Source organism: Neovison vison, chromosome 10 (genome assembly GCF_020171115.1).
Source record: "Neovison vison isolate M4711 chromosome 10, ASM_NN_V1, whole genome shotgun sequence".
Classification (NCBI taxonomy): Eukaryota; Metazoa; Chordata; class Mammalia; order Carnivora; family Mustelidae; genus Neogale; species Neogale vison.
Genome location: NC_058100.1, coordinates 58608867 through 58622975, shown reverse-complemented (window position 1 = coordinate 58622975; position 14109 = coordinate 58608867). Strand labels below are relative to the sequence as shown.

General features: G+C 36.3%; 1 protein-coding gene across 4 annotated transcripts in view; it reads left to right on the top strand.

The window, feature by feature from the left end:
• RABGAP1L (RAB GTPase activating protein 1 like) overlaps positions 1–14109 on the top strand; it is a 770846-nt gene that overhangs the window by 100476 nt on the left and 656261 nt on the right. For all 4 annotated transcript variants that reach the window (XM_044267366.1, XM_044267367.1, XM_044267369.1 and 1 more), the window contains exons 6-7: positions 4049–4206; positions 5396–5506. In XM_044267366.1, coding sequence (XP_044123301.1) covers positions 4049–4206; positions 5396–5506 — 269 coding nt within the window. The remainder of the gene's footprint in view (positions 1–4048; positions 4207–5395; positions 5507–14109) is intronic.

The following is a 14109-nucleotide window of genomic DNA, read 5'->3' as shown; positions in this document are numbered from 1 at the left end:
GCTTTCAGAATTTATTAAGTCTGTGTAACAAGTTTCCTCAAAACAGATTTGATGTTTGTTGTTTGTGTATTTAAACATACTTCTCCATTCCTAGCAGTTCTCAGTGTTAAACATTTTAGAAGCATGATTATTACCTAGTGTTAAAGGCATTCAGAGGTATTTCATATTAAATTTCAAAGGTATCATTGGGAAGATCTTCATTCTTAATGCACTGTTTTTTTGAGCCGGGGTGGGGGGGGGGAGAGGTTGCTGAAATGTCACTATGTAAGAAACCTTATTCCTTGTATACAAGGGAATATATTATTTCAAAACACATTTATTGAGATGGCATTTTAGCAAAATGCCATATTTTGGAAATTAATTCTGAAGTTATGTTATTAGTGTTTTCCATAAATAAGTTTATTTTTATAATTTTTAAGAAGTTTCTTATATGAGGGACACCTGGGTGGCTCAGTCGATGAAGTGTCTGACTCTTGATTTTGGCTCAGGTCATGATCTTAGGATCCTGAGACAGAACCTCATGTGGGGCTCTGTGCTCAGCAGGGAGTTGGCTTGATTTTCTCTCCCCGCCAGCATGGTTTCTTTCTCTCTCAAATAAATAGATCTTTAAAAGAAAAATGTCTTGTATGTTATGCCTCTTATTTTAGTTCCTTCTATGAGTAATTTATTGGAATAATTTGTTTCTAAAAATTTAACACAGTATCTTTCACAGTGCCCTTTATAGAATGATTTTTCTACATCTGTTTCTTCAGTGAACATTTTCTTAATATATGGTATTTTTAAAAAGAGTCAGTTATCTTTCACCAATATTAATAAAAAGGCTTTATCTTGGAAAAATATGTCATTTATGTTAAGTAAATACCTTTTTGTTTAATAGCATTTTTTTTGGAGTATTTACATGTAATACATATTTGAGAAGGTGGAAAATACCGAAATAAAGAAGAAGAAAATAGAAGTTATTCAAAATTTCACCAGAGTTAAGATTTTGGTATATCTCCTTTCTACATACCTATGTGTGCTCTCCTCCTACCTCTTTATAATCAAGAACCCCAACAGATAACTTTTGTGTTTAATTAGTACTTTCCATAGGTATAGTTTTCTGGAGGAAAATTGTACTGTATTTTTTGTCAATAAAGCTTCCCTTCTGCAAAGAATATGCCTATTCTAGATTATGTGTGTGTGAGTGTGTGTGTGTGTGCATGTTTAATAGTGTGACATGTATAGAAATGTTGGACCGTGGTATATGTTTTTAATATTCTTTTCATGGTGTAGTTGGCTACCCAATTTGTTTCAATAACTATAGACATCGATAATCATTTTTCCTGAAGATACTGTACTTTGCCAATCATTGGGTCACCATTCCAGCTACTCGTAGACTCTAGAATTCACAAATGATTTTAACCTTGTTGTTGGGAGTGGCAGCTATAAGACGTGGTGAGGATGAAATGTAGTTTGATTGCTGTTAATGTACCAGCTGTGTCCTATGTCTAAAAAGAGAAAAGTGTAGTCTGATTCCTCTGCCTCCTCCACCCCCAAGTCATTCTTAACTACTCTGGCTCAGCCCCATATACTTAAAAACCTTTTAAAGAGAAATTGCTGAGCCTTGCCATCTACTTTAGAATTTGCCAAGCTCCCTGACTTTTTTGGTGTGTCCTGATGTGGCAGGCTTGCTGATAGCTCTTATATAAAGAAAACGAAATAGTTAGAAGATATGGGAGAGGAGAAGAAAGAATAAATATGGTTGGGGTTTGACTCTACTAATGTATCAGTGTATCTACAGGTGTTCCCCTATATTTACATACAATGTTTTCTTAAAAATATGCTGGAGTTGAATGTGTAAATAGCAAATAATAGACTTCACATTTTGTTTGATGTTAGGAAATGGGGAGTACTCAACTAAAAGTGATTTAAAGTTTCTATTTACACTTTCCCTTGAGTCATACTCTTCAGTGACTTATTTCTAGTGGGTTTTTTTGCCACTGTTTTCTTTTCTAACCACTTAAAGTATTGAGCTAAATCGAATAAGTATCCATTTGAGGCTAACTATTTCTGGTTTTGGCTTACCTAATGATTCCTTCTTCCCTACCGGAAGCATGTTCAATGTACGTGTGCTGAAATGTAAGCACCACATTCACTGCTGTATCCCTAGCACCTAGAATAATACTAAGTATACAGAGGGCGCTCAAAAAATATTTATTAAACGAATGTGTGAATTCGTCATCTTAATTGTAGAAGAGTTGAGGACTGCATTTCTTAGTTATATCAGTCGTTGTTGCTTTTGTTGTTTTTATTCATTTATATAAAATTATAGTTGGGTAACACATTAAAATATTTAAAAAATTTTACAAGCACTGTGGTTCAAATGTGCTCTGCTTGATGTGAACCTCAGGCTGGCAGGCAGTATTTGTACACATTTAAAAGTGTGTAAGTCAGGGGGCACCTGGGTGGCTCAGTGGGTTAAATTCTCTGCCTTCGGCTCAGGTCATGATCCCGGAGTCTTGGGATCGAGCGCCACATTGGGCTCTCTGCTTGGCGGGGAGCCTTCTTACCCCTCTCTCTGCCCGTCTCTCTGCTTATTTGTGATCTCTGTCTGCTAAATAAATAAAATCTTAAAAAAAAAAAGTGTGTAAATCAATTAAGCTTAATTTGGCAATGGAAAGGCAGTTTAGGGTAATTATTGATTAATAGATACAAGTGTGGCTGTGGGAAATTTGAGGACCACTTATTTTTGAATGTGAGAGACTGTATGAGAAAAGGCAGAATATACACGAACATCACAAAAAGAGAAAAATGAAAGACCCCATGCTTTAAGAAATTCTGTTGATGTAAGTGGTCATTTGAAGCAAATGACAAAATATTATAGTCTTAAACTCACATAATTCAGTGGATGATTTTAATTCACTTTATCTAAAGGGAAGGATTTGTTCATATTTAAGGGAGTCTCTTGTATCTCCCCATGTGAGATTATGTACGATCTTTGTTAAACTCTACTTTTTCCATCTTGGTTTCATTGTTCAACCCATGGATGGCCTGAGAAATTTGGAAGTTCTTTTGTGCTTCAAGCTTGCAATTTTGAGATGGTTTGATGCTTCTTTTGGAGCCAAGGAAGAGAATAACTTCCAAAAGAGTGGGATCCGGAGTACTTTTCCACTTTAGGGCAAGAGTATAAGCCATTGATAGATATATATTTTATAGAAGTCACCAGGGTGGCTTAGCACTAATAAATAGATCATCTCAGCTGGGAATCCTGCAGTGCATTTTTATCACAGCAACACTGAGGAACAGCACTTGAATCTCTTTAGATCACATTACCGTGTCAGCTTATTGCTAACACCAGTATTTACTTTATTCTGTGCCTCAGTGTCTAGCCCTCTGCAGCTGAGGGGAGTGAAAAGAGAAATTGAGAACTTAGGCTAACACCTTGTTTTGTGTGTTCATTGGGACGATTTAGAAGCCAACACCATTCGTTCATTGATTGCAATATGGTATATTCTTTTTTTTTAAGATTTTTATTTATTTGACATACAGATCACAAGTAGGCGGAGAGGCAGGCAGAGAGAGAGGAGGAGGCAGGCTCCCTGCTGAGCAGAGAGCCCGATGTGAGGCTCGATCCCAGGACCCTGGGATCATGGCCTGAGCCGAAGGCAGAGGCTTTAACCACTGAGCCACCCAGGCGCCCCGCAATATGGTATATTCTGAGACCTAGAAACATCTGTAAATAAATATAGTTCCTTCAGTGAACTTCAGTTAGTTAGACCTTTTCATTACCATTTTAAATGCTGGATTTAAAGAAGAAACGGTATATAAAATGTTATGTACAATATATAAACATACATAAATATAAGCATATATATGAATATAAGCAAGCAATATATATAAAATACCATATATATATTTTGTGTGAACATGAATGTATAAATATATGCTTAGACTATATCTGCTGAAGTAAATTGTGACCATGGAAAGTTACAGATTCAAGAATTAGGAAAGAGGAGTAGCAAAATGCAGTTAAAACCTTTGCCTAATGGTATTTCCATTTTTCTTTCAGGTAAGCAGAATTTTATATAGTTTCTGTACAGCATTCAAACGTTCTTCCAGACAAGTGACTGATGTTAAAGACTCGATTATTCCTACTCCTGACAGTGACGTGTTCACCTTCAGTGTCTCCTTGGAGGTAAAAGAAGATGATGGAAAAGGAAACTTTAGGTGAGGTTATTTGGGAAGAATAAAAGTTGGTATTATGCTTGAAATATAATACTGGCTAATGTAAAGCTTCCAGAAGCTATGCAACATTTGTAGAAAGCTTTAACATGATAAATATTTGGCAGGTGAATGAGTATGTTTCATTACTCTCATGCTTTCAGATATTTTATGTAGATGATTTTCTCAGTATTTAAGAATAATGATATTATAGAAAAATTCATAAAATAATAAATGCAGAATAAAAAGTATAGTTTTGTCAGCCACACTCAGTTTTAATATTTGATTTATTCCTTTTGTTTATTTCTAAGGGGTATTTTTATACACTTGTATATACAAATTTTTCTCTTTATTATGTAAGAATTTTTCCATTAAAATGTTCTTAATCAAAATCAGCTTCGATGGTATCAATAGTGGTTTGACCATCATTTAATTAAACATTTTCTTCTGTTGTATGTTTAGAATGTTTTTCTTGTGTTCACAAATAGATTATAGAGCACAGTTATGCTCTTAATGATCATTTATGTGCCTTTAATTCTAACAATAATTATTAGGTAGATATTTTGTCTGCTTTTTTGTAGATATAGACATTGAATCTTAGATAAGTTGTTCAGGGGATTTTTCATTTCAGATAAGACGACCTATGTTTTAGACATTTATTATCTTAATTGATTCTTAAGAGTAGTCAGTCTGATCTAGGCTAGAATTATAGTTGTACTGATCCATATCTCTTTGTCCATTTTTATGTGTATTTACTTGAGTATGTTATAGTTATCTCAAATGGTAGATATTTAAAGCAAGCTCTTCTCACTTTGTTTTGTCTTGGGTTTTAGTGTCTTAAGGCCACACAACCAGCTAAACCAGATAGTGAGTCTTAAAAAATGAATAAGCTATATTCCTAAATTTATTAAATTTAAAATTAAAATTGAAATGGTGTCCTTTAAATAATCTTGGTTTTATCTTGTGTTAGAGATAAAGTGTAAGGCCCTTGCAAGTCCAATTTAAAAATTAATTAATGACTTTGTTTTGCTGACTGTAAAATTTGTAGCTAGCTCCTCTGGCAGAATGAGAGTTTAGAGCATGTTAAGACTAAGGGTATTTTCTCATTTGAACCTCAGAATAGATTCTAACCTTGGAATAGATTATTTTTTTGTGTTATTGTACTGATAATTTCTGTTCTTTTCGCATATTTCAGTCCTGTTCCTAAGGATAGAGACAAATTTTATTTCAAATTAAAACAAGGAATAGAGAAGAAGGTTGTGATTACAGTGCAGCAACTTTCTAACAAAGAATTAGCTATTGAAAGGTAAGCAGCTTGCTTCTAAATGCTACCAAAACCTTGTATTGACATTGCTGTTGTGTTTCAAGAGATGTACTATTGAGTTTAAGCTGTATTACTCACTGTGTCTTTTCACCATACTTCATTTTCTTCATTTAAAAATGAGAATGAGAATCTTAATGCTGTATCCACTTAAATAAGTTAGATTTAACTGGTTCATTGAAAATCTCAGTTGATGGAAGAAATAAACTTGAAGTTTTTCTTCCCCCAGTAATAACTGCTTGAACTCTGTTTGGTTACATCTCTTTTTCCTGCTGTCCCTTATTTATATATAGGACAAATGCTTTAAATTCTCAATCGTCTCTGATAATTAAAAATTACATTTAGTAACCGGGATGTCAGGGGCTTAAGATAGATACATATCTTTTAAATATATAAACACACACACACACACACACACACACACACATATATTATATATTAACAATATTAACAAATACATAAATATATATATGTATGTGTGCATTTATGTATTTGTTAACATTTGGTCATATAAAAACAAAAAAATTTTGTAGGACAAAAGATACCATAAACAAAGAATAACAAATGATAGTTCTGGAAAAAGTATTTGTACTGTAAATGACAGATGAAAGGTTAATATCTATAATATACACAAATTTCTTAAAAATTTGCAGAAAAAGGGAAAATAAAAGTATGAATTAACAAATTACAGGAAAGCTATTCACATGACTAATAAACATATATATGCATAAAACATATTGTCACTATTCATGAATAGACTGGAAGATGTATGTAAGGTAGCAGTAAGGTAACAGATGCACAAAGATAACACATAGAGCTGGTGGGGATATGGGAAAATGGTGAATTGTGTGTACATCCTTTTTGAAAACAATCTGACAACATCTAGAAATTAAAACAAAAAACCCCACCTATAATTGGATGCATCAGTCCCATTCTAGGGACTCTGTCCTATTGAAAAGAAGAGTACTGTGTAAGGACTTAATTTTAAGGATGTTTATTATAGCCCTTTTTTATAGTGGCAAAAATCCAGAAGTAAAAGCAAATGCCTTTTCACTTAGCTTTAGGAAGTGGAAGCAATTGGTGATGGTCACAAGAGAAAGAAAAGCCTCTTCATCAAGACTGCTGTAGACATGACCTCTTACCTCCCACCCCCCAGTTCTACAGCTAGGATGAAGGTGGGGGGGCAAGTTGAGGTGCTGGCTGATGGCATCATGGGCACCTCTGTCCTTTTAAGTCTAGGAGAAGGTGTCTGGCCTCCAATTATCTCTTTAGAATGTTCTTTAGAATGTCAGGAATTTAGCTTTGCTTTGTTCCCACCCTTGGGTTTTACTACTCATACCCAGATAACAGGAAAAATGCTGCTATTTAATTCTGTCTTATAATTATGGTTGTCATCTTTTCTCCTTTTTTAGTCGTATAAAAAATAATTGTGAGTCATAAAATGCATGAAAAATAGCTGGAGATTAAAGGTATTGTTGATTTTGAATATTTTAGTCCTACAAGGATGATGAGAATTTTTGTTGTTGTTAGCAGTAGGTAGAGCAATGTTTGAATCTTTTTATTCAGAAATAGGCAATTTCACACTTACAGATGAGGTTAAAAAAGGTGGCCCAGTGGGTTAAGCCGCTGCCTTCAGCTCAGGTCATGATCTCAGGGTCCTGGGATCGAGTCCCGCATCGGGCTCTCTGCTCAGCGGGGAGCCTGCTTCCTCCTCTCTCTCTCTCTCTCTCTCTCTCTCTCTGCCTGCCTCTCTGCCTACTTGTGATCTCTCTCTGTCAAATAAATAAATAAAATCTTTAAAAAAAAAAACAAAATAAAATTGCTACAGAGAACACCTGTGTACTCAGAATCACCTGTGGGGAGCATTTTACCCCACTTACTTTGCACCCACTTTCTCCATCTCTCTCTTCTAGCTCTCAGTCTTTACCTACCTACTTATCTACCTGTATACACACACCCATATAATCGTTTTTCTGAATGATTTAAGTTACGCACACCATGGCATCTTATTCCTGTGTACTTTCTTAGGAAATGTGTATTTCCTAAAAATAAGGATTGGGTTAGCTCTAATATAAGCACATACGATACTTTTTGTCTAAACTGCGACTTGTCTCCAGGTTTGTCCGTTAACCCAGTAGCATCCTCTCCCTCTAGTTCAGGGTTCGGACTAGAGTCAGGTTGCATTTAGTTGCCATATGTCTGACTTTCGTTAATCTGGAAACATTTCCACAGCCTTTCTCTGTCTCTTATGACATGGACGTTTTTAAAGAATACACCCATTTTTCCTCTTTTTAATACAGCATTGCTAATTTGGGGTTAATCTGATACTTCTGTGTGATTAGACTCAAGTTATTTATTGCTGCGTAGGTGATGTTTCTGTCACTGTGGATCACATTTGAAGGTGCCTTACGACCATCTGATAACCATCTGTCCCTCACTGGCGATGTTCATTTTGATTGCCAGAATTTGTCAGAATGTCTGATTTCTTCTCTGTAATTCCTTCTTTTGTCCCCCTCCCTTGCAACTAGTAAGCAGTCTGTGGGGAGATATATGAAAATATCCTGCTTCTCATCAAAATTTTCTTCTTAAGTTAGCATTCATTCATGATTCTTGTCTGATCTTGTCTGATTCAGTCTTAACTGTGAGGAATGCAAAATTACAATTTTCCATCTCCTGTACTTTCTCTAGATTTGGCAGTCAGCCCTTGGCATTCTGATGTAAGCCAAAGATCTCCACTTATGTATTTGTTATTGGTATAGACTCCTGCATTTCTCTCCTCTCCACAGTACTTTATAGTACTTAATTATTTTGGTGTTCAGATTGTCCAGAATTTGCCACTGGGAGTCTCTTCACATCCTGCATCCGTAAGACATGCCCCCAGAACTTCTTTCTGGCATAACAAAAGGCAGCTTTCCATTTAATACATCTGTAGTAACATGCGTAAGGAAGTATTAGGTGTTGAGTAATTTAACTTTTAATAATCATTATTGAAAAATTTTGGAGTTTTATGATTAATGGCATATTATGTCTTTATAATAGAGGCTTGTGCTATGCTTGTATTTGAGGCAATCCTTCCTATTCCTAATGAGAAGCTCCAACTTTGGTCAACTTGAAACCTTGATGAATATGAGTAAAACAGTTGAATGCCTACTTAGAATGTTTTCTTCATTAGCTTAAACATTTACACATGTATTTTGAATATATTACAGGAAATAATAACGTAGAAATGGGGCTTTTTGACCACCCTCATATTCAGAAGCCAACTTTTCAGCCTCCGTAATCTTCAACATCATTGTCTTCATCATTCTACTTTCTGAATAATTTTGAGGCATTTTTCCAGAGCTCATTATCTCAACATCTGCTTAAGTTATCTGAGATAAAGCACTTTTTTTGAGCAGTATATGTGGCTATTGTTGCTAAGCCACAGGTGCCTATTTGTATAGCATTAGAATTATTTTTAAAAAATTAATTCCATATATGACCACTTACTATATTGCTTTTATGTTAATATAATTGATCTTGATGATACTGTCTAACAACTCTGGGTTCATATATCCAGCAGTAATTATTAAACTCATGCTAAGTGTCTTTGCCACCCCCACCATTTTTTTAAAACACATTTTATCTGATCACCTCTATAAATATCCAAACTAAAACTGACTGAGATAGCTTCAGCTAAGGCTTCTTCCACAAACAATACTTCATTCAGCATAACAGAGTGAATTTCCTGTGATATGGGACATTTTGTAAATACTCAGATTTGTCTATTTTGCACTTGGTCTCAGCCAAAAGGCTGAGAAGTGATTCAGATTTATGTTTTTTGGAGAAAAGAATTGCCTTTTATTAGATTATATGCGGTATTTAAGGTGTTTAAATAACAAAATGTAAATAGTGGAATTTAAGGTGATCCACTAGGTGGCAGTCTTGTCAAGAGAATTCTTAACACCTCTGCCTCGAACTGCTCCTGACATAGTTTGTAATTGAAAGACATTGGTGTGACTGCTATTCAACATAATACTAGAAGTCCTAGCTGCAGCAATCAGACAACATAAAGAAATAAAAGGCACCCACATTGGCAAAGAAGAAGTCAAACTATCACTCTTTGCAGATGACTGATACTTTATGTGGAAAACTCTAAAGACTCCACTCCAAATCTGCTAGAACTTATACAGGAATTCAGTAAAGCATCAGGATATAAAATCAATGCACAGAAATCAGTTGCATTTTTACACACCAACAACAAGAGAGAAAAAGGAGAAATTAAGGAGTCGATCCCATTTATAATTGCACCCAAAACCATAAGATACCTAGGAATAAACCTAACCAAAGAGGCAAAGAATCTGTACTCAGAAAACAATAAAGTACTCATGAAAGAAATTGAGGAAGACACAAAGAAATGGAAAAATATTCCATGCTCATGGATTGGAAGAACAAATATTGTGAAAATGTCTATGTTACCTAAAGCAATCTACATGTTTAATGCAATGCCTATCAAAATACCATCCATTTTTTCAAAGAAATGGAACAAATAATCCTAAAATTTATATGGAACTAGAAAAAACCTCAAATAGCCAGAGGAGTGTTAAAAAATAAAGCCAAAGTTTGTGGCATCACAATTCCAGACTTCAAGCTTTATTACAAAGCTTTCATCATCAAGACAGCATGGTACTGGCACGGAAACAGACATATAGATCAATGGAACAGAATAGAGAGCCCAGAATAGACCCTCAACTCTATGGTCAACTAATCTTTGACAAAGCAGGAAAGAATGTCCAATGAAAAATAGTCAGTCTCTTCAACAAATGGTGTTGGGGAAAATTGGACAGCCACATGCAGAAAAATGAAACTGGACCAATTCCTTACACCACACACAAAAATAAGACTCAAAATGGATGAAAGACCTCAATGTGAGAAAGGAAGCCATCAAAATCCTTGAGGAGAACACAGGCAGCAACCTCTTCGACCTTAGCTGCAGCAACTTCTTCCTAGAAATACCACCAAAGGCAAGGGAAGCAAGGGCAAAAGTGAACTATTGGGACTTCATCAAGATCAAAGGCTTTTGGACAGCAAAGGAAACAGTCACCAAAAGACTGAGAGAATGGGAGAAGATATTTGCAAATGACCTATCAGATAAAGGGCTAGTATCCAAAATCTATAAAGAACTTATTAAACTGAACACCCGAAGAACAAATAATTCATTCAAGAAATGGGCAGAAGACCTGAATAGACATTTCTGCAAAGAAGACATCCAGATGGCCAACAGACACATGAAAAAGTGCTCCACATCACTTGGCGTCAGGGAAATACAAATCAAAACCACAGTGAGATACCACTTCACACTAGTCAGAATGGCTAAAATTAACAAGACAGGAAACAACAAATGCTGGTGAGGATGTGGAGAAAAGGGAACCTCCTACACTGTTGGTGGAAATGCAAGCTGGTGCAGCCACTCTGGAAAACAGCATGGAGGTTTCTCAAAAAGTTGAAAATAGAGCTTCCCTACGACCCAGCTATCGCACTACTGGGTATTTACCCTAAAGATACAAATGTAGTGATCCAAAGGGGCACATGCACCTGAATGTTTATAGCAGCAATGTCCATAATAGCCAAACTATGGAAAGAACCTAGATGTCCATCAACAGATGAATGGATAAAGAAGATGTGGTATATATACACAATGGAATACTATGCAGCCATCAAAAGAAATGAAATCTTGCCATTTGCAATGACATGGATGGAACTAGAGGGTATTATGCTGAGTGAAATAAGTCAATCAGAGAAAGACAACTATCTTATGATCTCCCTGATTTGACAAATTTGAGAGGCAGGGCGGGGATTTTGGGGGGTAGGGAAGGAAAAAATTAAGCAAGATGGGATCAGCAGGGTGACAAACCATAAGGGACTCTTAATCTCACAAAACAAACTGAGGGTTGCTGGGGGGAGGGGGAGTATGTGAGGGTGTTTGGGTTACGGACATTGGGGAGGGTACGGGCTGTGGTGAGTGCTGTGAAGTGTGCAAGACTGATGATTCACAGACCTGTACCCCTGGGGGAAATAATACATTATATATTAATTTTTTAAAAAAGACACTGGTGTGGAAAAAACCCCCAAATTACATAATTTTGGCTTATCTTCAGAAAGCAAAAGTGATTTATCATTTTCAAAAGCAACTTTTATGTATGTAAAATTTGCAACATGTGCAAAAGTAGAAAATAATATATTGAACCTCACAGTGCATCCATCCATCACCTATCCCAGATGCTAATTTTCAGTGTTTGGACTTTCTTCAAAAAGTATTTTTTTCCTAAAAGAATCCATTTGCCTGTGTATTCAGGGGTTCAAGCCTTCTTTCTGTGTAAGTATTTGATAAATTAAACTGGACTTTCTATCTCAGAATCTCCAATATCTAGCACAATGCTAGCAACACAGAACTTTGTGGTTAGCTACTTAACCCTTACGTAGCACTTCTGTGCTGGATATGGTTGTAGAGGCATTGGTGATACTATTTTCGCTTTACACTTGAAGAAACTCCTGAAGAAACTGAGGCACAGAGAGGTTCGGTAACTTGCCTAGGTCATGCAATTAATATTTGAGCGGAGTCCATCTGGTATCAGAATACGTATTCTCACTCTCTACTGCCTCTTTCAAAACTTGTTGAAAAATGAATAAAAAGTATAAAAAAGTATTACATAGAGTATTGACCAAACTCATTGTAGTAGTAGCAATAGGACACTGCACCTGATAGACTCCTTCCTTGTTTGGAGAACATGTGAAGACTGCCTTCATATCTTGAAAGTTTCTAATAGTCTTGTTAGTGATCCATGTTGGATTTTACATTGAGCTTTATTTGGAACTGGACAGAGGAGAGAAAGTAGTAACGGCCAACGTTTATTGAGCGCTTACTGTGATGGCCATGCTACCGTTGCCATAACAACATGTGAGGAAGGCTTTATAATTATTACCCTGTTTTTGCGGATCATGAAACAGGCTAAGGAGCTTAAGTAACCCGGGTCACTTGGCCAGAAACTGGTAGAGCCAGGCTTTAAACCAAAGCCTGGTTTCTGAGTGTGTCCTCTTTAAGATTATACCCAACTAAATCCTGATTGTTCACTAACTTTAAAATTAATCAAGCCAGTTAGAAGATAGATGAATTGGTATTGTCATAATTTTAAAAAATTTATTTATTTATTTATTTGACACAAAGAGAGAGATCATAATTAGGCAGAGAGGCAGGCGGTAGGGGGTGGGAGCAGGCTCTGCGCGGAGCAGAGAGCCTGATGCGGGGCTCAATCCCAGGACCCCGGGATCATGACCTGAGCTGAAAGCAGAGGGTTAACCCACTGAACCACCCAGGCGCCCCGGTATTGTCATATTTTGAGCAGAATTTGAAAGTGAGAATATAGATGTTGGGGCATCCAGGTGATTGTTCAGGGACTTCAAACTCAGGGACACCATGACGTGGGAAAAATGCCGACTGATTTGTAGAAGAGAAAGCCGACAGTAATAACTGATGGGAGGAAGCAAGACGGTTGTCATCTGAGATGTGTGAGAAGAGCAAACCTGGTTATTGTGGGCCCTCAGTGAAAATGTTAAAGTGTGCGGATTTGATCAGGTCAAGTTCTTTTTGTATTTCCAGAGCAGAAATGGCAGTCATCTGTGTGTCTGACCAGCAGACATTTCTGTGATTTTTGGTAATCATCACATGTAGAAATAGTGAGAAAAAATTTCTGACAAACTACTGAATTGATACAGATTTTTAAAGTTATTTTATTTTTAAAGATTTATTTATTTATTTGACAGAGAGAGAGAGAGGAAGGGAAGCAGGCTCCCTGCTGAGCAGAGAGCCCAATGCAGGACTCGATCCCAGGACACTGGGATCAGGACCTGAGCTGAAGGCAAATGCTTAACCAACTGAGCCACCCAGATGCCCCAGATTTTTTTTAAAGTTTTATATAATGTTTAGAATACACTTTTACATCATGCCTACTTCAGTGCTTTAGGTAGATTGTTGGTTATGCCTCATACTTGAGAAGTGAGTTTTTCAGTTTTTGCCGTATTAATTTTTTGACTAGTATTTTGTAATAAAATGATTCAGGACAATAATACCATACATACTTTGCAGATGGGCTACTGTAAATGAGAAGTGGTGTTTTAATGATGGCAATTTCAGGCCTCGTGGAAGGTTAGTTGGGAAGAGATTTTTGGCTTCAGCGTTTATGTCTGTCTGATCGCTCTGTTCCCAGGGATCCACCCTGATGCTTGCTGTGTGAATCAAAATGAAATATTGATACAGCAAGCAGAACGCAATGACTAGATTTGTCATAAGCATATAACTCTGTTTGTACTGAGTAACGTGGGCCACACTATGAGAAAAAAGGGATTTCCATGAGTCACTTTGATCCTAATTTGGGGGAATTACAACCATTACATATACTTTTAAAAATACATAACACATCATTAACAGAAGGTAGTTTGATCATTTGTGGAGTGATTCAGAGATGTACTGGTTTTGGTAGTATATGCTGCCTCGCTTCTTAATTTGTGCTTGCTGGCTTACAGTGAAAACCATATGATGAGAAATTCACGTG